The 23719-nt window shown below is 48.1% G+C and overlaps 1 protein-coding gene across 1 annotated transcript in view; it reads left to right on the top strand.

Annotated features, from left to right (window-relative positions):
- The window catches only part of LOC128703878 (uncharacterized), a gene marked incomplete in the record, with an annotated part of 119478 nt that overhangs the window by 45176 nt on the left and 50583 nt on the right, over positions 1–23719 (top strand). Inside the window, 4 exon segments of the mRNA XM_070104936.1 lie at positions 342–457; positions 11570–11729; positions 13684–13717; positions 19912–20056. Of these exon segments, the coding sequence (XP_069961037.1) occupies positions 342–457; positions 11570–11729; positions 13684–13717; positions 19912–20056 (455 nt within the window).

Below are 23719 nucleotides of genomic sequence, written 5' to 3'. Positions count from 1 at the left end.
CTAGTACCGTGTATATACACTGAGTGCCACGTCATATATACCTCTAGTACCGTGTATATACACTGAGTGCCACGTCATATATACCTTTAGTACCGTGTATATACACTGAGTGCCACGTCAAATATACCTTTAGTACCGTGTATATACACTGAGTGCCACGTCATATATACCTCTAGTACCGTGTATATACACTGAGTGCCACGTCATATATACCTCTAGTACCGTGTATATACACTGAGTGCCACGTCATATATACCTCTAGTACCGTGTATATGCACTGAGTGCCACGTCATATATACCTCCAGTACCGTGTATATAACTGTGTTATCTGTCACCAACAGCTCTGGACACCAGTAATGTCACCATCAAGAAGCAAGTGTTTGAGCTCTTGTCGGCCCTCTGTGTCTACAATGTCGACGGCTACAACAGAGCTATCGACGCTCTGGAACACTATAAGGTTAGTTGTATGACTCTATCTCGTTGTATGACTCTATCTCGTTGTACACTCTGTAAGGTTAGTGCCTAACTCTGTGTAACGTTAGTGCCAGACTCTACTATGTAACGTTACTGCCTGACTCTGTGTAACGTTACTGCCTGACTCTGTGTAACGTTACTGCCTGACTCTGTGTAACGTTACTGCCTGACTCTGTGTAACGTTACTGCCTGACTCTGTGTAACGTTACTGCCTGACTCTGTGTAACGTTACTGCCTGACTCTGTGTAACGTTACTGCCTGACTCTGTGTAACGTTACTGCCTGACTCTATTATGTAACGTTACTGCCTGACTCTATTATGTAACGTTACTGCCTGACTACTACAGTACCTACACTCTGAAGGATGAGTGAGGATGTTACAGTACTGGAGGTGGGAAGTACAGTACCTGCACTCTGAAGGATGAGTGAGGATGTTACAGTCCTGGAGGTGGGAAGTACAGTACCTGCACTCTGAAGGATGAGTGAGGATGTTACAGTCCTGGAGGTGGGAAGTACAGTACCTGCACTCTGAAGGATGAGTGAGGATGTTACAGTACTGGAGGTGGGAAGTACAGTACCTGCACTCTGAAGGATGAGTGAGGATGTTACAGCCCTGGAGGTGGGAAGTACAGTACCTGCACTCTGAAGGATGAGTGAGGATGTTACAGTACTGGAGGTGGGAAGTACAGTACCTGCACTCTGAAGGATGAGTGAGGATGTTACAGTACTGGAGGTGGGAAGTACAGTACCTGTACTCTGAAGGATGAGTGAGGATGTTACAGTACTGGAGGTGGGAAGTACAGTACCTGCACTCTGAAGGATGAGTGAGGATGTTACAGTACTGGAGGTGGGAAGTACAGTACCTGCACTCTGAAGGATGAGTGAGGATGTTACAGTACTGGAGGTGGGAAGTACAGTACCTGCACTCTGAAGGATGAGTGAGGATGTTACAGTCCTGGAGGTGGGAAGTACAGTACCTGCACTCTGAAGGATGAGTGAGGATGTTACAGTACTGGAGGTGGGAAGTACAGTACCTGCACTCTGAAGGATGAGTGAAGATGTTACAGTACTGGAGGTGGGAAGTACAGTACCTGCACTCTGAAGGATGAGTGAGGATGTTACAGTACTGGAGGCGGGAAGTACAGTACCTGCACTCTGAAGGATGAGTGAGGATGTTACAGTACTGGAGGTGGGAAGTACAGTACCTGCACTCTGAAGGATGAGTGAGGATGTTACAGTACTGGAGGTGGGAAGTACAGTACCTGCACTCTGAAGGATGAGTGAGGATGTTACAGTACTGGAGGCGGGAAGTACAGTACCTGCACTCTGAAGGATGAGTGAGGATGTTACAGTACTGGAGGTGGGAAGTACAGTACCTACACTCTGAAGGATGAGTGAGGATGTTACAGTACTGGAGGCGGGAAGTACAGTACCTGCACTCTGAAGGATGAGTGAGGATGTTACAGTACTGGAGGTGAGAAGTACAGTACCTGCACTCTGAAGGATGAGTGAGGATGTTACAGTACTGGAGGTGGGAAGTACAGTACCTGCACTCTGAAGGATGAGTGAGGATGTTACTGTCCTGGAGGTGGGCAGTACAGTACCTGCACTCTGAAGGATGAGTGAGGATGTTACAGTACTGGAGGTGGGAAGTACAGTACCTGCACTCTGAAGGATGAGTGAGGATGTTACAGTACTGGAGGTGGGAAGTACAGTACCTGCACTCTGAAGGATGAGTGAGGATGTTACAGTACTGGAGGTGGGAAGTACAGTACCTGCACTCTGAAGGATGAGTGAGGATGTTACAGTCCTGGAGGTGGGAAGTACAGTACCTACACTCTGAAGGATGAGTGAGGATGTTGCAGTACTGGAGGTGGGAAGTACAATACCTACACTCTGAAGGATGAGTGAGGATGTTGCAGTACTGGAGGTGGGAAGTACAATACCTACACTCTGAAGGATGAGTGAGGATGTTACAGTCCTGGAGGTGGGAAGTACAGTACCTACACTCTGAAGGATGAGTGAGGATGTTACAGTACTGGAGGTGGGAAGTACAATACCTACACTCTGAAGGATGAGTGAGGATGTTACAGTACTGGAGGTGGGAAGTACAATACCTACACTCTGAAGGATGAGTGAGGATGTTACAGTACTGGAGGTGGGAAGTACAGTACCTGCACTCTGAAGGATGAGTGAGGATGTTACAGTACTGGAGGTGGGCAGTACAGTACCTACACTCTGAAGGATGAGTGAGGATGTTACAGTACTGGAGGTGGGAAGTACAATACCTACACTCTGAAGGATGAGTGAGGATGTTACAGTCCTGGAGGTGGGAAGTACAGTATCTGCACTCTGAAGGATGAGTGAGGATGTTACAGTCCTGGAGGTGGGAAGTACAGTACCTACACTCTGAAGGATGAGTTAGGATGTTACAGTACTGGAGGTGGGAAGTACAGTACCTACACTCTGAAGGATGAGTGAGGATGTTACAGTACTGGAGGTGGGAAGTACAGTACCTACACTCTGAAGGATGAGTGAGGATGTTACAGTCCTGGAGGTGGGAAGTACAGTACCTGCACTCTGAAGGATGAGTGAGGATGTTACAGTACTGGAGGTGGGAAGTACAGTACCTGCACTCTGAAGGATGAGTGAGGATGTTACAGTACTGGAGGTGGGAAGTACAGTACCTGCACTCTGAAGGATGAGTGAGGATGTTACAGTACTGGAGGTGGGAAGTACAGTACCTGCACTCTGAAGGATGAGTGAGGATGTTACAGTCCTGGAGGTGGGAAGTACAGTACCTACACTCTGAAGGATGAGTGAGGATGTTACAGTCCTGGAGGTGGGAAGTACAGTACCTGCACTCTGAAGGATGAGTGAGGATGTTACAGTACTGGAGGTGGGAAGTACAGTACCTGCACTCTGAAGGATGAGTGAGGATGTTACAGTCCTGGAGGTGGGAAGTACAGTACCTGCACTCTGAAGGATGAGTGAGGATGTTACAGTCCTGGAGGTGGGCAGTACAGTACCTGCACTCTGAAGGATGAGTGAGGATGTTACAGTACTGGAGGTGGGAAGTACAGTACCTACACTCTGAAGGATGAGTGAGGATGTTACAGTCCTGGAGGTGGGAAGTACAGTACCTGCACTCTGAAGGATGAGTGAGGATGTTACAGTACTGGAGGTGGGAAGTACAGTACCTGCACTCTGAAGGATGAGTGAGGATGTTACAGTCCTGGAGGTGGGAAGTACAGTACCTGCACTCTGAAGGATGAGTGAGGATGTTACAGTCCTGGAGGTGGGAAGTACAGTACCTGGACTCTGAAGGATGAGTGAGGATGTTACAGTCCTGGAGGTGGGCAGTACAGTACCTGCACTCTGAAGGATGAGTGAGGATGTTACAGTCCTGGAGGTGGGAAGTACAGTACCTGCACTCTGAAGGATGAGTGAGGATGTTACAATCCTGGAGGTGGGAAGTACAGTACCTGCACTCTGAAGGATGAGTGAGGATGTTACAGTCCTGGAGGTGGGAAGCACAGTACCTGCACTCTGAAGGATGAGTGAGGATGTTACAGTACTGGAGGTGGGCAGTACAATACCTGCACTCTGAAGGATGAGTGAGGATGTTAGTCCTGGAGGTGGGCAGTACAATACCTGCACTCTGAAGGATGAGTGAGGATGTTACAGTCCTGGAGGTGGGAAGTACAGTACCTACACTCTGAAGGATGAGTGAGGATGTTACAGTCCTGGAGGTGGGAAGTACAGTACCTGCACTCTGAAGGATGAGTGAGGATGTTAGTCCTGGAGGTGGGCAGTACAATACCTGCACTCTGAAGGATGAGTGAGGATGTTACAGTACTGGAGGTGGGAAGTACAGTACCTACACTCTGAAGGATGAGTGAGGATGTTACAGTCCTGGAGGTGGGCAGTACAGTACCTGCACTCTGAAGGATGAGTGAGGATGTTACAGTCCTGGAGGTGGGAAGTACAGTACCTGCACTCTGAAGGATGAGTGAGGATGTTACAGTACTGGAGGTGGGAAGTACAGTACCTACACTCTGAAGGATGAGTGAGGATGTTACAGTCCTGGAGGTGGGCAGTACAGTACCTGCACTCTGAAGGATGAGTGAGGATGTTACAGTCCTGGAGGTGGGAAGTACAGTACCTGCACTCTGAAGGATGAGTGAGGATGTTACAGTCCTGGAGGTGGGCAGTACAGTACCTGCACTCTGAAGGATGAGTGAGGATGTTACAGTCCTGGAGGTGGGAAGTACAGTACCTGCACTCTGAAGGATGAGTGAGGATGTTACAGTCCTGGAGGTGGGAAGCACAGTACCTGCACTCTGAAGGATGAGTGAGGATGTTACAGTACTGGAGGTGGGCAGTACAATACCTGCACTCTGAAGGATGAGTGAGGATGTTAGTCCTGGAGGTGGGAAGTACAGTACCTGCACTCTGAAGGATGAGTGAGGATGTTACAGTCCTGGAGGTGGGAAGTACAGTTCCTGCACTCTGAAGGATGAGTGAGGATGTTACAGTCCTGGAGGTGGGAAGTACAGTACCTGCACTCTGAAGGATGAGTGAGGATGTTACAGTACTGGAGGTGGGCAGTACAGTTCCTGCACTCTGAAGGATGAGTGAGGATGTTACAGTCCTGGAGGTGGGAAGTACAGTACCTGCACTCTGAAGGATGAGTGAGGATGTTACAGTCCTGGAGGTGGGAAGTACAGTACCTGCACTCTGATGGATGAGTGAGGATGTTACAGTACTGGAGGTGGGAAGTACAGTACCTGCACTCTGATGGATGAGTGAGGATGTTACAGTCCTGGAGGTGGGAAGTACAGTACCTGCACTCTGAAGGATGAGTGAGGATGTTACAGTACTGGAGGTGGGAAGTACAGTACCTGCACTCTGAAGGATGAGTGAGGATGTTACAGTACTGGAGGTGGGAAGTACAGTACCTACACTCTGAAGGATGAGTGAGGATGTTACAGTACTGGAGGTGGGAAGTACAGTACCTGCACTCTGAAGGATGAGTGAGGATGTTACAGTCCTGGAGGTGGGAAGTACAGTATCTGCACTCTGAAGGATGAGTGAGGATGTTACAGTACTGGAGGTGGGAAGTACAGTACCTGCACTCTGAAGGATGAGTGAGGATGTTACAGTACTGGAGGTGGGAAGTACAGTATCTGCACTCTGAAGGATGAGTGAGGATGTTGCAGTACTGGAGGTGGGAAGTACAGTACCTGCACTCTGAAGGATGCGTGAGGATGTTACAGTACTGGAGGTGGGAAGTACAGTTCCTGCACTCTGAAGGATGAGTGAGGATGTTACAGTACTGGAGGCGGGAAGTACAGTACCTGCACTCTGAAGGATGAGTGAGGATGTTACAGTACTGGAGGTGGGAAGTACAGTACCTGCACTCTGAAGGATGAGTGAGGATGTTACAGTACTGGAGGTGGGAAGTACAGCACCTGCACTCTGAAGGATGAGTGAGGATGTTACAGTACTGGAGGTGGGAAGTACAGTACCTGCACTCTGAAGGATGAGTGAGGATGTTACAGTCCTGGAGGTGGGAAGTACAGTATCTGCACTCTGAAGGATGAGTGAGGATGTTACAGTACTGGAGGTGGGAAGTACAGTACCTGCACTCTGAAGGATGAGTGAGGATGTTACAGTACTGGAGGTGGGAAGTACAGTATCTGCACTCTGAAGGATGAGTGAGGATGTTGCAGTACTGGAGGTGGGAAGTACAGTACCTGCACTCTGAAGGATGAGTGAGGATGTTACAGTACTGGAGGTGGGAAGTACAGTACCTGCACTCTGAAGGATGAGTGAGGATGTTACAGTACTGGAGGTGGGAAGTACAGTACCTGCACTCTGAAGGATGAGTGAGGATGTTACAGTACTGGAGGTGGGAAGTACAGCACCTGCACTCTGAAGGATGAGTGAGGATGTTACAGTACTGGAGGTGGGAAGTACAGTACCTGCACTCTGAAGGATGAGTCAGGATGTTACAGTACTGGAGGTGGGCAGTACAGTACCTGCACTCTGAAGGATGAGTGAGGATGTTACAGTCCTGGAGGTGGGAAGTACAGTACCTGCACTCTGAAGGATGAGTGAGGATGTTACAGTCCTGGAGGTGGGAAGTACAGTATCTGCACTCTGAAGGATGAGTGAGGATGTTACAGTACTGGAGGTGGGAAGTACAGTACCTGCACTCTGAAGGATGAGTGAGGATGTTACAGTACTGGAGGTGGGAAGTACAGTATCTGCACTCTGAAGGATGAGTGAGGATGTTACAGTACTGGAGGTGGGAAGTACAGTATCTGCACTCTGAAGGATGAGTGAGGATGTTACAGTACTGGAGGTGGGAAGTACAGTACCTGCACTCTGAAGGATGAGTGAGGATGTTACAGTACTGGAGGTGGGAAGTACAGTACCTACACTCTGAAGGATGAGTGAGGATGTTACAGTCCTGGAGGTGGGAAGTACAGTACCTGCACTCTGAAGGATGAGTGAGGATGTTACAGTCCTGGAGGTGGGAAGTACAGTACCTGCACTCTGAAGGATGAGTGAGGATGTTACAGTACTGGAGGTGGGAAGTACAGTACCTGCACTCTGAAGGATGAGTGAGGATGTTACAGTACTGGAGGCGGGAAGTACAGTACCTGCACTCTGAAGGATGAGTGAGGATGTTACAGTACTGGAGGTGGGAAGTACAGTACCTGTACTCTGAAGGATGAGTGAGGATGTTACAGTCCTGGAGGTGGGAAGTACAGTACCTGCACTCTGAAGGATGAGTGAGGATGTTACAGCCCTGGAGGTGGGAAGTACAGTACCTGCACTCTGAAGGATGAGTGAGGATGTTACAGTACTGGAGGTGGGCAGTACAGTACCTGCACTCTGAAGGATGAGTGAGGATGTTACAGTCCTGGAGGTGGGAAGTACAGTACCTGCACTCTGAAGGATGAGTGAGGATGTTACAGTCCTGGAGGTGGGAAGTACAGTACCTGCACTCTGAAGGATGAGTGAGGATGTTACAGTCCTGGAGGTGGGCAGTACAGTACCTGCACTCTGAAGGATGAGTGAGGATGTTAGTCCTGGAGGTGGGCAGTACAGTACCTGCACTCTGAAGGATGAGTGAGGATGTTACAGTACTGGAGGTGGGAAGTACAGTACCTGCACTCTGAAGGATGAGTGAGGATGTTACAGTCCTGGAGGTGGGAAGTACAGTACCTGCACTCTGAAGGATGAGTGAGGATGTTACAGTACTGGAGGTGGGCAGTACAATACCTGCACTCTGAAGGATGAGTGAGGATGTTAGTCCTGGAGGTGGGCAGTACAGTACCTGCACTCTGAAGGATGAGTGAGGATGTTACAGTACTGGAGGTGGGAAGTACAGTACCTGCACTCTGAAGGATGAGTGAGGATGTTACAGTCCTGGAGGTGGGAAGTACAGTACCTGCACTCTGAAGGATGAGTGAGGATGTTACAGTCCTGGAGGTGGGAAGTACAGTAACTGCACTCTGAAGGATGAGTGAGGATGTTACAGTCCTGGAGGTGGGAAGTACAGTACCTGCACTCTGAAGGATGAGTGAGGATGTTACAGTCCTGGAGGTGGGAAGTACAGTACCTGCACTCTGAAGGATGAGTGAGGATGTTACAGTACTGGAGGTGGGCAGTACAATACCTGCACTCTGAAGGATGAGTGAGGATGTTAGTCCTGGAGGTGGGCAGTACAATACCTGCACTCTGAAGGATGAGTGAGGATGTTACAGTACTGGAGGTGGGCAGTACAGTTCCTGCACTCTGAAGGATGAGTGAGGATGTTACAGTACTGGAGGTGAGAAGTACAGTACCTGCACTCTGAAGGATGAGTGAGGATGTTACAGTCCTGGAGGTGGGAAGTACAGTACCTGCACTCTGAAGGATGAGTGAGGATGTTACAGTCCTGGAGGTGGGAAGTACAGTTCCTGCACTCTGAAGGATGAGTGAGGATGTTACAGTCCTGGAGGTGGGAAGTACAGTACCTGCACTCTGAAGGATGAGTGAGGATGTTACAGTACTGGAGGTGGGAAGTACAGTACCTGCACTCTGAAGGATGAGTGAGGATGTTACAGTCCTGGAGGTGGGAAGTACAGTACCTACACTCTGAAGGATGAGTGAGGATGTTACAGTACTGGAGGAGGGAAGTACAGTACCTGCACTCTGAAGGATGAGTGAGGATGTTAGTCCTGGAGGTGGGAAGTACAGTACCTGCACTCTGAAGGATGAGTTAGGATGTTAGTCCTGGAGGTGGGAAATACAGTACCTACACTCTGAAGGATGAGTGAGGATGTTACAGTCCTGGAGGTGGGAAGTACAGTACCTGCACTCTGAAGGATGAGTGAGGATGTTACAGTACTGGAGGTGGGAAGTACAGTATCTGCACTCTGAAGGATGAGTGAGGATGTTACAGTCCTGGAGGTGGGAAGTACAGTACCTGCACTCTGAAGGATGAGTGAGGATGTTACAGTACTGGAGGTGGGAAGTACAGTATCTGCACTCTGAAGGATGAGTGAGGATGTTACAGTCCTGGAGGTGGGAAGTACAGTACCTGCACTCTGAAGGATGAGTGAGGATGTTACAGTCCTGGAGGTGGGAAGTACAGTACCTGCACTCTGAAGGATGAGTGAGGATGTTACAGTACTGGAGGTGGGAAGTACAGTACCTGCACTCTGAAGGATGAGTGAGGATGTTACAGTACTGGAGGTGGGAAGTACAGTACCTGCACTCTGAAGGATGAGTCAGGATGTTACAGTACTGGAGGTGGGAAGTACAGTACCTGCACTCTGAAGGATGAGTGAGGTTGTTACAGTCCTGGATGTGGGAAGTACAGTACCTGCACTCTGAAGGATGAGTGAGGATGTTACAGTCCTGGAGGTGGGAAGTACAGTACCTGCACTCTGAAGGATGAGTGAGGATGTTAGTCCTGGAGGTGGGAAGTACAGTACCTGCACTCTGAAGGATGAGTTAGGATGTTACAGTACTGGAGGTGGGAAGTACAGTGCCTGCACTCTGAAGGATGAGTGAGGACGTTACAGTCCTGGAGGTGGGCAGTACAGTACCTGCACTCTGAAGGATGAGTGAGGATGTTAGTCCTGGAGGTGGGAAGTACAGTACCTGCACTCTGAAGGATGAGTTAGGATGTTAGTCCTGGAGGTGGGAAGTACAGTACCTGCACTCTGAAGGATGAGTGAGGATGTTAGTCCTGGAGGTGGGAAGTACAGTTCCTGCATTCTGAAGGATGAGTGAGGATGTTACAGTCCTGGAGGTGGGAAGTACAGTACCTGCACTCTGAAGGATGAGTGAGGATGTTACAGTACTGGAGGTGGGAAGTACAGTACCTACACTCTGAAGGATGAGTGAGGATGTTACAGTCCTGGAGGTGGGAAGTACAGTACCTGGACTCTGAAGGATGAATGAGGATGTTACAGTACTGGAGGTGGGAAGTACAGTACCTGCACTCTGAAGGATGAGTGAGGATGTTACAGTCTTGGAGGTGGGAAGTACAGTACCTGCACTCTGAAGGATGAGTGAGGATGTTACAGTACTGGAGGTGGGAAGTACAGTACCTGGACTCTGAAGGATGAGTGAGGATGTTACAGTACTGGAGGTGGGAAGTACAGTACCTGGACTCTGAAGGATGAGTGAGGATGTTACAGTACTGGAGGTGGGAAGTACAGGACCTGCACTCTGAAGGATGAGTGAGGATGTTACAGTACTGGAGGTGGGAAGTACAGTACCTGCACTCTGAAGGATGAGTGAGGATGTTACAGTACTGGAGGTGGGAAGTACAGTACCTGCACTCTGAAGGATGAGTGAGGATGTTACACTCCTGGAGGTGGGAAGTACAGTACCTGCACTCTGAAGGATGAGTGAGGATGTTACAGTACTGGAGGTGGGAAGTACAGTACCTGCACTCTGAAGGATGAGTGAGGATGTTACAGTCCTGGAGGTGGGAAGTACAGTACCTGCACTCTGAAGGATGAGTGAGGATGTTACAGTACTGGAGGTGGGAAGTACAGTACCTGGACTCTGAAGGATGAGTGAGGATGTTACAGTACTGGAGGCGGGAAGTACAGTACCTGCACTCTGAAGGATGAGTGAGGATGTTACAGTCCTGGAGGTGGGAAGTACAGTACCTGCACTCTGAAGGATGAGTGAGGATGTTACAGTCCTGGAGGTGGGAAGTACAGTACCTGCGCTCTGAAGGATGAGTGAGGATGTTACAGTACTGGAGGTGGGAAGTACAATACCTGCACTCTGAAGGATGAGTGAGGATGTTACAGTACTGGAGGTGGGAAGTACAGTACCTGCACTCTGAAGGATGAGTGAGGATGTTACAGTACTGGAGGTGGGAAGTACAGTACCTGCACTCTGAAGGATGAGTGAGGATGTTACAGTACTGGAGGTGGGAAGTACAGTACCTGCACTCTGAAGGATGAGTGAGGATGTTACAGTACTGGAGGTGGGAAGTACAGTACCTGCACTCTGAAGGATGAGTGAGGATGTTACAGTACTGGAGGTGGGAAGTACAGTACCTGCACTCTGAAGGATGAGTGAGGATGTTACAGTCCTGGAGGTGGGAAGTACAGTACCTGCACTCTGAAGGATGAGTGAGGATGTTACAGTCCTGGAGGTGGGAAGTACAGTGACTGTATTTTGTCGTCCCACTGACTGTAGCACATTCTAATAGTTTGTATTGGGCTTATGCCTTTCCAACCATCTTCATGGATTTTATAATTACCGAGGTGACTGTAGGGACCTCGGTGACCTTTCTAATTACCAAGGTGACTGTAGAGACCTCGATGAACTTTATACGGTACCCAAGTGTTTCACAAGTGTCTAAGTTATCAATTTGTCTTTTCTCCAGACCATTACTCTACATACTGATCAAACCCATGCCTTCCCTCTCATATATTTATCCAATCCCTTTTTAAAGCTACCGTAGATCTTAGCCTCAATCACCCTACTCGGAAGATTGTTCCACCGAGAGAGCTGATATCCAGAATTAAACCAAAGGCTTGTTTTCCATCCTCATCTCTGGACAGGTGCTGAAGGCTGAGAGGTACCGCTTCAAGGTGGTAGTAGAGGAACTGAAAGCCGCCTCGACTTCAGAGTACCACACTGCTCTTGTCGCTTTCATCAACTGTCTGGTCATCTCTACACCTCACCTCAAGGATCGTATCAGAATCAGGAACGAGTTTATCGGTGAGTTGATCCCTTTGTTTACATTTGCGTCGTCTTCAAGTTATGTCCTTGTATTGAAAGTCAGTGGATGGTGATAGGCCTATAAGAGAGATGTCCAGATGTTGTACATGTGTCTAAGTCTTTATATGTATGACAAAATAACAGATTATGGTTAGTTAACTGGGTTTCAAGACGGTCAAGACGGTCATTAAGGCCGCATGTCACCTGTTCACCAACAGTCAAGAATACTTTAATTCAAATAGTGAATTAAATTGTATATACACCAAGATATACCCCTCTTGGTGTATATACACTGAGATTTAGCCCTCTTGGTGTATATACACTAAGATATACCCCTTTCGGTGTATATAGACTGAGATATACCACTTTTCATCGTGTCGGTACTGTGTACCATACTTGTATAGTTTGTGTTGTTGTCTAGACAGGTCATCATAAGATTTACACCCGTACCATGACGCCGGTCTGTGCCAACATTATACTGACTTCGTTTGTGTTTAACTTTGTTCTTGCGTGAAGCGCTAAGCCCGTGTGGGCCGCTCAGAGCGAGTACTGGAGGCTCGATTCTCAGTCTGCTAAGTCCGATAAGTTGATGATAAAGCCACATGTGCAACAGTTGGGATCTGTTGTTGGAACGTTCCGCCAACACAGCAGCAGTGAAGAAGGTCTGGTAGATGTCCTCTGAACCAAGATTCCTTTCTTGCACAACTTGTCAGACACTGCAACATCATGGAATCTTAGTTCAGAGGACATCTACAACACCTTCTTCACGGCTGCTGCAACTAACCCATCCCTTTGGGTAGGACCTACTTCCACTGGGGAATCTCACCTACCAGTGACTATGCCTTTGTCTGCTACACGTTCCTATCCACTGACGCCTATATAAACGCCAGTCTCCTTGCCTCTGCTTCAGAATCTCCACGACTACGGTGCTCTCAACACCAACTCCAAGGCTGAGGGACTTATTAACTCATCCTTAGTATATAGTTCTACTGTCTTCTAATTATGTCCTAGAATCTGTATTGATAAAGCCACTGGATGGCGAAACGTCTACAATAAAGATACCCAGAAGTTGCACATGTATCTTAACTTTCAATTGTCGGTATTTTATACCATTCTTGCATAACTTTAAGAAGAAAGAGTGGACCTAGTACCGACCAGTGAAGAGTAGAGGACTAAAGGAATGTGTAATGTGTGTACGTTCTTCGAGGAACTTCGGACTCAGGAAAATACAATACCTCTCTCTGAGTTCTGGTGTCCTGGTGACAGAAGAAATGTACAAGATCGTTCTCGTAGGTCGGCTTACTGAAGACTTCGAAAGTCTGTCTTTACCTGTGGGTAGGAGAACGTCGAGAAAAAGTAATTGATTATTCTTCTCCTAGAGTGTAAATTTAATTAGAGCTTCCAGAGAGCTGATGGTGTTGATGTAACACACATCTAGATTCTTGGGTACAGTGACCAAAATATCAACGTACTGCATCAGTGAAGCCGACCAAGGGATGGTATCTAAGATCCGTCTGGATTCTAGGACCTCTATGTATAAATTAGCACGTACTCCACGAAGGGGTGAACCCATGACCAGTCCGAACTCTTGGTTACCTTTGTTCTCATCAAATCTAAATCAGTTACAACGAACTTATAATCCAACAAGGCTCTCAAAATCATTTTAATAAATGTTAAGAACTATGCATAAGTGTCTTCGTCCATATATTATAAGTGTTACCAGGCAGGCACTATGGCACTGTCATGCCCAGCACTGTGCCACAGAGTCACCAAGTTTCTCCTCTCTCTCTCTCTCTCTATCTTTCATTTCAGTCATAGACATGACTATAACATTTATGCACTGTCATCAAAATTAGCAGCTTAGGCCTCGTTGTAAATTTAAAAATATTTTTTTTTAATAGACATATGTTTTTTATGAGGTAGTAATATTGGATTCTTTCTGTCTCTTCCATAGGTCTAAAAGTACTGGAGGTCATCAATAGATTAAGGTAAGTCTCGAGTATCAGGTAAATTATAATACCTGAGTATATAGGCTGGGAGGTGTATATACACTGGGAGGTGTATATACACTGGGAGGTGTATATACACTGGGAGGTGCATATACACTGGGAGGTGCATATACACTGGGAGGCGTTTATATACACTGGGAGGTGTATACACTGGGAGGTGTATACACTGGGAGGTGTATACACTGGGAGGTGTATACACTGGGAGGTGTATACACTGGGAGGTGTATACACTGGGAGGTGTATACACTGGGAGGTGTATACACTGGGAGGTGTATACACTGGGAGGTGTATACACTGGGAGGTGTATACACTGGGAGGTGTATACACACACTGGAAGGTGTATATATACACTGGAAGGTGTATATATACACTGGAAGGTGTATATACAACGTCTGTTGTATTTTATTATTGAAGAACTAACTAAAATATTCTTGATATATACACAACACTGTGAGACTCCAAGCAGACATCAACCAAATCTTCGACTGGGTCACTCAGAACAATATGAAGTTCAACGAGGAGAAATTTCAACTACTCAGATATGGGAAACTTGAGGAAATAAAAGAATGTATCAGGGTATACCACAAATTCTAACCTTACATTAGAGCGGAAAAGTAATGTGAAGGACCTGGGAGTGATAATGTCAGAGGATCTCACCTTCAAAGACCACAACAATGTATCTACCTCATCTGCCAGGTAAATGATAGGATGGATAACGAGAACCTTCAAAACTAGGGACACCAAGCCCATGATGATTCTCTTCAAATCGCTTGTACTCTCTAGGCTGGAATATTGCTGTACACTAACGGCCCCCTTCAAGGCTGGCGACATTGCAGACCTGGAGAATGTACAAAGAACTTTCACGGCACACATAAGTACGATAAAGCACCTAAATTACTGGGAACGGTTGAAGATCCTTGATTTGTATTCCCTGGAACGCAGGCGAGAGAGATACATGATGATATACACTTGGAAGGTCCTGGAGGGATTGCTACCAAACTTGAACGCGAAAATCACTCCCCATGAAAGCAAAAGACTCGGCAGGAGATGCAACATTCCCCCGATGAAAAGCAGAGGCGCCACGAGTACACTGAGAGACAACACCGTAAGTGTCCAGGGCCCAAGACTGTTCAACTGCCTCCCAGCATATATAAGGGGGATTATCAATAGACCTCTGGCTGTTTTCAAGACCCCTGGCTGTCTTCAAGACCCCTGGCTGTCTTCAAGACCCCTGGCTGTCTTCAAGACCCCTGGCTGTCTTCAAGACCCCTGGCTGTCTTCAAGACCCCTGACTGTCTTCAAAGACTCCTGGTTGTCTTCAAGACCCCTGGCTGTCTTCAAGACCCCTGGTTGTCTTCAAGACCCCTGACTGTCTTCAAGACCCCTGGTTGTCTTCAAGACCCCTGGCTGTCTTCAAAGACCCCTGGCTGTCTTCAAGACCCCTGGCTGTCTTCAAAGACCCCTGGCTGTCTTCAAGACCAGTGGCTGTCTTCAAGACCCCTGGCTGTCTTCAAAGACCCCTGGTTGTCTTCAAGACCTCTGGTTGTCTTCAAGATCCCTGGCTGTCTTCAAGACCCCCTGACTGTCTTCAAGACCCCTGGTTGTCTTCAAGACCCCTGGTTGTCTTCAAGACCCCTGGTTGTCTTCAAGATCCCTGGCTGTCTTCAAGACCCCTGGTTGTCTTCAAGATCCCTTGCTGTCAAGACCCCTGGTTGTCTTCAAGACCCCTGGTTGTCTTCAAGATCCCTGGCTGCCAAGACCCCTGGTTGTCTTCAAGACCCCTGGTTGTCTTCAAGACCCTTGGCTGTCAAGACCCCTGGTTGTCTTCAAGACCCCTGGTTGTCTTCAAGATCCCTGGCTGTCAAGACCCCTGGTTGTCTTCAAGATCCCTGGCTGTCAAGACCCCTGGTTGTCTTCAAGATCCCTGGCTGTCAAGACCCCTGGTTGTCTTCAAGACCCCTGGTTGTCTTCAAGATCCCTGGCTGCCAAGACCCCTGGTTGTCTTCAAGACCCCTGGTTGTCTTCAAGACCCTTGGCTGTCAAGACCCCTGGTTGTCTTCAAGACCCCTGGTTGTCTTCAAGATCCCTGGCTGTCAAGACCCCTGGTTGTCTTCAAGATCCCTGGCTGTCAAGACCCCTGGTTGTCTTCAAGATCCCTGGCTGTCAAGACCCCTGGTTGTCTTCAAGACCCCTGGTTGTCTTCAAGATCCCTAGCTGCCAAGACCCCTGGTTGTCTTCAAGACCCCTGGTTGTCTTCAAGACCCTTGGCTGTCAAGACCCCTGGTTGTCTTCAAGACCCCTGGTTGTCTTCAAGATCCCTGGCTGTCTTCAAGACCCCTGGTTGTCTTCAAGATCCCTTGCTGTCAAGACCCCTGGTTGTCTTCAAGACCCCTGGTTGTCTTCAAGATCCCTGGCTGCCAAGACCCCTGGTTGTCTTCAAGACCCCTGGTTGTCTTCAAGACCCTTGGCTGTCAAGACCCCTGGTTGTCTTCAAGACCCCTGGTTGTCTTCAAGATCCCTGGCTGTCAAGACCCCTGGTTGTCTTCAAGATCCCTGGCTGTCAAGACCCCTGGTTGTCTTCAAGATCCCTGGCTGTCAAGACCCCTGGTTGTCTTCAAGACCCCTGGTTGTCTTCAAGATCCCTGGCTGCCAAGACCCCTGGTTGTCTTCAAGACCCCTGGTTGTCTTCAAGACCCTTGGCTGTCAAGACCCCTGGTTGTCTTCAAGACCCCTGGTTGTCTTCAAGATCCCTGGCTGTCAAGACCCCTGGTTGTCTTCAAGATCCCTGGCTGTCAAGACCCCTGGTTGTCTTCAAGATCCCTGGCTGTCAAGACCCCTGGTTGTCTTCAAGACCCCTGGTTGTCTTCAAGATCCCTAGCTGCCAAGACCCCTGGTTGTCTTCAAGACCCCTGGTTGTCTTCAAGACCCTTGGCTGTCAAGACCCCTGGTTGTCTTCAAGACCCCTGGTTGTCTTCAAGATCCCTGGCTGTCAAGACCCCTGGTTGTCTTCAAGATCCCTGGCTGTCAAGACCCCTGGTTGTCTTCAAGATCCCTGGCTGTCAAGACCCCTGGTTGTCTTCAAGATCCCTGGCTGTCAAGACCCCTGGTTGTCTTCAAGATCCCTGGCTGTCAAGACCCCTGGTTGTCTTCAAGATCCCTGGCTGTCAAGACCCCTGGTTGTCTTCAAGATCCCTGGCTGTCAAGACCCCTGGTTGTCTTCAAGATCCCTGGCTGTCAAGACCCCTGGTTGTCTTCAAGATCCCTGGCTGTCAAGACCCCTGGTTGTCTTCAAGAAGGCTCTGGATAGGTACCTGAAGTCAGTACTAACCAACCGGGCTGTGGTTCGTACGTCAGCTTGCGTGCGGCCAGCAGTAACAGCCTGGTTGATCAGACCCTGATCCACCATGAGGCCTGGTCTCAGACAGGGCCGCGGGGGCGTTGACCCCCGAAACCCTCTCCAGGTAAACTCCAGGTAACCCGCACATAGAAGACTGAAACTGTCGACAACGTATCGGTCCCACTTGGACCATTAACTAGTCGGGGCGAAACATCGCAGGTTATTTCTGTATTGTTCCAGTTAAGGTATTACCCTTTTTGTTCTATATTATTTATATAGGTGTAAGTGTATATAATTTATATAGGTGTAAGTGTATATTATTTTTCTTAAGATACAAGTGTAGTCCCGTAGCTGGGTTGGTAACGCACTTGCCTTACACACTGAGTGCCCTTGGTTCGATTCCCGGTATTGGTGGAAACTTGGGCGTGTTTCCTTAAGACACCTGTTGTCCCTGCTCACCTAGCAGTAAGTAGGTACCTGGATGTTAGTCACTTTACACCTGCTGTCAGTGTTCACCTAACAGTAATTAGGTACCTGGATGTTAGTCACCTTACACCTGCTGTCAGTGTTCACCTAGCAGTAAGTATGTACCTGGGTGTTAGTTACACCTGCTGTCAGTGTTCACCTAACAGTATGTACCTGGGTGTTAGTTACACCTACTGTCAGTGTTCACCTAGCAGTCAGTAGGTACCTGGGTGTTAGTTACACCTGCTGTCAGTGTTCACCTAACAGTATGTACCTGGGTGTTAGTTACACCTGCTGTCAGTGTTCACCTAGCAGTAAGTAGGTACCTGGGTGTTAGTTACACCTGCTGTCAGTGTTCACCTAACAGTATGTACCTGGGTGTTAGTTACACCTGCTGTCAGTGTTCACCTAACAGTATGTACCTGGGTGTTAGTTACACCTGCTGTCAGTGTTCACCTAGCAGTAAGTAGGTACCTGGGTGTTAGTTACACCTGCTGTCAGTGTTCACCTAGCAGTAAGTAGGTACCTGGGTGTTAGTTACACCTGCTGTCAGTGTTCACCTAACAGTATGTACCTGGGTGTTAGTTACACCTGCTGTCAGTGTTCACCTAACAGTATGTACCTGGGTGTTAGTTACACCTGCTGTCAGTGTTCACCTAGCAGTAAGTAGGTACCTGGGTGTTAGTTACACCTGCTGTCAGTGTTCACCTAACAGTATGTACCTGGGTGTTAGTTACACCTGCTGTCAGTGTTCACCTAACAGTATGTACCTGGGTGTTAGTTACACCTGCTGTCAGTGTTCACCTAGCAGTAAGTAGGTACCTGGGTGTTAGTTACACCTGCTGTCAGTGTTCACCTAACAGTATGTACCTGGGTGTTAGTTACACCTGCTGTCAGTGTTCACCTAACAGTATGTACCTGGGTGTTAGTTACACCTGCTGTCAGTGTTCACCTAGCAGTAAGTAGGTACCTGGGTGTTAGTTACACCTGCTGTCAGTGTTCACCTAACAGTATGTACCTGGGTGTTAGTTACACCTGCTGTCAGTGTTCACCTAGCAGTAAGTAGGTACCTGGGTGTTAGTTACACCTGCTGTCAGTGTTCACCTAACAGTATGTACCTGGGTGTTAGTTACACCTGCTGTCAGTGTTCACCTAACAGTATGTACCTGGGTGTTAGTTACACCTGCTGTCAGTGTTCACCTAGCAGTAAGTAGGTACCTGGGTGTTAGTTACACCTGCTGTCAGTGTTCACCTAACAGTATGTACCTGGGTGTTAGTTACACCTGCTGTCAGTGTTCACCTAACAGTATGTACCTGGGTGTTAGTTACACCTGCTGTCAGTGTTCACCTAGCAGTAAGTAGGTACCTGGGTGTTAGTTACACCTGCTGTCAGTGTTCACCTAACAGTAAGTAGGTACCTGGGTGTTAGTTACACCTGCTGTCAGTGTTCACCTAGCAGTCAGTAGGTACCTGGGTGTTAGTGGACTGGTGTGGGTGGCATCCTGGGGGACAAAATTAACCTAAGTTGTGGGAAATGCTCTACATAACCAGGAACTTTCTATATAGTATGTCATTGTTGTGAGCTATGGTCTGTATAAGTTGTACCATCTACTGGTAGAAATAATAATAATAATAATAATTATTATTATTATTATTATTATTATTATTATTATTATTATTATTATTATTATTATTATTATTATATAGTATGTCATTGTTGTGAGCTATGGTCTGTATAAGTTGTACCATCTACTGGTAGAAATAAACATTATTATTATTATTATTATTATTATTATTATTATTATTATTATTATTATTTTTATTATTATTGCATTACTTAGAGATTGTTTACATTGAGAAGTATATACGTCTGTCTGTGTGTATAAACGTAGGAGCATATATTCACATCTTCAAGAAGATACTGGACAAGTATCTTCACCAAGTGCTAGATCAACCAGGCTGTGGTAGATATGTGAGGCAGCAGGCCACCAGTAACAACAGCCTGGTTGACCACCCAAGCACCAGACGAGCCTGGACCATAAATGTTATCTGTACTCTTAGTTATTAAAGTTATATTGTAACGAGGTAGTTTAGGTTAGAATTGGTTAAGTTGGCGTAGTTTAACATAATTTTGTAATATATATATATACATAAATATTATATACATTCTAAACGGGAAAAATATAACAGAAGCCTTATAAACGGTTATTGGTGCCGTTGTTGTTATGGGTTTATAGGGCCACTGGCACCTTACACCGTATCGAGCTTACTGAAACATGCCTGTCGGAATGTGTTCTCAAAACGAAGACGGGTTGTTATATCTGCGTCGGGAGGTGTTTTTGACCCTCTCTGACGTTTTCCTCCCCTACAGGCAAGATGCGGTGACGGACTCTGACCTGGCGGTGCAGTTGGACGTCTTCGATGAGCAGCGAGAGACTGACGAAGCTCAGATCTCTGGTCCACACGGAGTCGATCTCAGTTCACACGTCGATGTTTTCTACGCCATCCTTAGACAGGTGAGGCACGGAGGACCTTTTTTCTTATTGTGTATAACTGGTGCCATATCAACCAGGCTTTGATGGATATGTTGGCCAGAGGACCACCAGCAGCAACAGCCTGGTTAACCAGGCAAGCACAGATAAGCCTGACCCAAGGCAGGGCTCTGAACGTACATAAGAGTTGCAGAGTGGCAACAAGGGCTAGCAATGTTGCCAGTAGAGCAACGAGCATAGGAGAATGGTGAAGACCAGGAGTTTGAGGTAATCAGTCCCTTAGCCTGGAGTCGATGTAATCAGTCCCTCATCATGGAGTCGATGTAATCAGTCCCTTAGCCTGGAGTAGATGCAATCAGTCCCTCAGCCCGGAGTAGATGTAATCAGTCCCTCAGCCTGGAGTAGATGTAATCAGTCCCTTAGCCTCGAGTAGATGTAATCAGTCCCTCAGCCTGGAGTAGATGTAATCAGTCCCTCAGCCTGGAGTCGATGTAATCAGTCCCTCAGCCTGGAGTCGATGTAATCAGTCCCTCAGCCTGGAGTTGATGTAATCAGTCCCTTAGCCTGGAGTCGATGTAATCAGTCCCTCATCCTGGAGTAGATGTAATCAGTCCCTTAGCCTGGAATCGATGTAATCAGTCCCTCAGCCTGGAGTCGATGTAATCAGTCCCTCATCCTGGAGTAGATGTAATCAGTCCCTCAGCCTGGAGTAGATGTAATCAGTCCCTTAGCCTGGAGTCGATGTAATCAGTCCCTCAGCCTGGAGTAGATGTAATCAGTCCCTCAGCCTGGAGTAGATGTAATCAGTCCCTCAGCCTGGAGTAGATGTAATCAGTCCCTCATCCTGGAGTAGATGTAATCAGTCCCTTAGCCTGGAGTCGATGTAATCAGTCCCGCAGCCTGGAGTAGATGTAATCAGTCCCTCAGCCTGGAGTAGATGTAATCAGTCCCTCAGCCTGGAGTAGATGTAATCAGTCCCTCAGCCTGGAGTAGATGTAATCAGTCCCTTAGCCTGGAGTCGATGTAATCAGTCCCGCAGCCTGGAGTAGATGTAATCAGTCCCTCATCCTGGAGTAGATGTAATCAGTCCCTTAGCCTGGAGTCGATGTAATCAGTCCCGCAGCCTGGAGTAGATGTAATCAGTCCCTCAGCCTGGAGTCGATGTAATCAGTCCCTCAGCCTGGAGTCGATGTAATCAGTCCCTTAGCCTGGAGTCGATGTAATCAGTCCCTCAGCCTGGAGTAGATGTAATCAGTCCCTCAGCCTGGAGTAGATGTAATCAGTCCCTCATCCTGGAGTAGATGTAATCAGTCCCTTAGCCTGGAGTCGATGTAATCAGTCCCGCAGCCTGGAGTAGATGTAATCAGTCCCTCAGCCTGGAGTCGATGTAATCAGTCCCGCAGCCTGGAGTAGATGTAATCAGTCCCTCATCCTGGAGTAGATGTAATCAGTCCCTTAGCCTGGAGTCGATGTAATCAGTCCCTCAGCCTGGAGTCGATGTAATCAATCCCTCAGCCTGGAGTAGATGTAATCAGTCCCTTAGCCTGGAGTCGATGTAATCAGTCCCGCAGCCTGGAGTAGATGTAATCAGTCCCTCATCCCGGAGTAGATGTAATCAGTCCCTTAGCCTGGAGTCGATGTAATCAGTCCCGCAGCCTGGAGTAGATGTAATCAGTCCCTCAGCCTGGAGTCGATGTAATCAGTCCCTCAGCCTGGAGTAGATGTAATCAGTCCCTCAGCCTGGAGTAGATGTAATCAGTCCCTTAGCCTGGAGTCGATGTAATCAATCCCGCAGCCTGGAGTAGATGTAATCAGTCCCTCAGCCTGGAGTCGATGTAATCAGTCCCGCAGCCTGGAGTAGATGTAATCAGTCCCTCAGCCTGGAGTAGATGTAATCAGTCCCTCAGCCTGGAGTCGATGTAATCAGTCCCGCAGCCTGGAGTAGATGTAATCAGTCCCTCAGCCTGGAGTCGATGTAATCAGTCCCTCAGCCTGGAGTAGATGTAATCAGTCCCTTAGCCTGGAGTCGATGTAATCAGTCCCGCAGCCTGGAGTAGATGTAATCAGTCCCTCAGCCTGGAGTAGATGTAATCAGTCCCTCATCCTGGAGTCGATGTAATCAGTCCCTCAGCCTGGAGTAGATGTAATCAGTCCCTCATCCTGGAGTCGATGTAATCAGTCCCTCAGCCTGGAGTCGATGTAATCAGTCCCTCAGCCTGGAGTAGATGTAATCAGTCCCTCAGCCTGGAGTCGATGTAATCAGTCCCTCAGCCTGGAGTCGATGTAATCAGTCCCTCAGCCTGGAGTAGATGTAATCAGTCCCTCAGTCTGGAGTCGATGTAATCAGTCCCTCATCCTGGAGTAGATGTAATCAGTCCCTCAGCCTGGAGTAGATGTAATCAGTCCCTCAGCCTGGAGTCGATGTAATCAGTCCCTCAGCCTGGAGTCGATGTAATCAGTCCCTCATCCTGGAGTAGATGTAATCAGTCCCTCAGCCTGGAGTCGATGTAATCAGTCCCTTAGCCTGGAGTCGATGTAATCAGTCCCTCAGCCTGGAGTAGATGTAATCAGTCCCTCAGCCTGGAGTAGATGTAATCAGTCCCTCAGCCTGGAGTAGATGTAATCAGTCCCTCATCCTGGAGTAGATGTAATCAGTCCCTCAGCCTGGAGTAGATGTAATCAGTCCCTCAGCCTGGAGTCGATGTAATCAGTCCCTCATCCTGGAGTAGATGTAATCAGTCCCTCATCCTGGAGTCGATGTAATCAGTCCCTCATCCTGGAGTCGATGTAATCAGTCCCTCATCCTGGAGTAGATGTAATCAGTCCCTCATCCTGGAGTCGATGTAATCAGTCCCTCATCCTGGAGTAGATGTAATCAGTCCCGCAGCCTGGAGTAGATGTAATCAGTCCCTCATCCTGGAGTCGATGTAATCAGTCCCTCATCCTGGAGTCGATGTAATCAGTCCCTCATCCTGGAGTAGATGTAATCAGTCCCGCAGCCTGGAGTAGATGTAATCAGTCCCTCATCCTGGAGTCGATGTAATCAGTCCCTCAGCCTGGGGTAGATGTAATCAGTCCCGCAGCCTGGAGTAGATGTAATCAGTCCCTCAGCCTGGAGTCGATGTAATCAGTCCCGCAGCCTGGAGTCGATGTAATCAGTCCCTCAGCCTGGAGTAGATGTAATCAGTCCCTCAGCCTGGAGTAGATGTAATCAGTCCCTCAGCCTGGAGTAGATGTAATCAGTCCCTCATCCTGGAGTCGATGTAATCAGTCCCTCAGCCTGGGGTAGATGTAATCAGTCCCGCAGCCTGGAGTAGATGTAATCAGTCCCTCAGCCTGGAGTCGATGTAATCAGTCCCGCAGCCTGGAGTCGATGTAATCAGTCCCTCAGCCTGGAGTAGATGTAATCAGTCCCTCAGCCTGGAGTAGATGTAATCAGTCCCTCAGCCTGGAGTAGATGTAATCAGTCCCTCAGCCTGGAGTCGATGTAATCAGTCCCTCATCCTGGAGTAGATGTAATCAGTCCCTCAGCCTGGAGTAGATGTAATCAGTCCCTCAGCCTGGAGTCGATGTAATCAGTCCCTCATCCTGGAGTAGATGTAATCAGTCCCTCATCCTGGAGTCGATGTAATCAGTCCCTCATCCTGGAGTCGATGTAATCAGTCCCTCATCCTGGAGTAGATGTAA

Source organism: Cherax quadricarinatus, chromosome 95 (assembly GCF_038502225.1).
Source record: "Cherax quadricarinatus isolate ZL_2023a chromosome 95, ASM3850222v1, whole genome shotgun sequence".
NCBI lineage: Eukaryota > Metazoa > Arthropoda > Malacostraca > Decapoda > Parastacidae > Cherax > Cherax quadricarinatus.
This window is presented reverse-complemented; position numbering and strand designations above follow the sequence as displayed.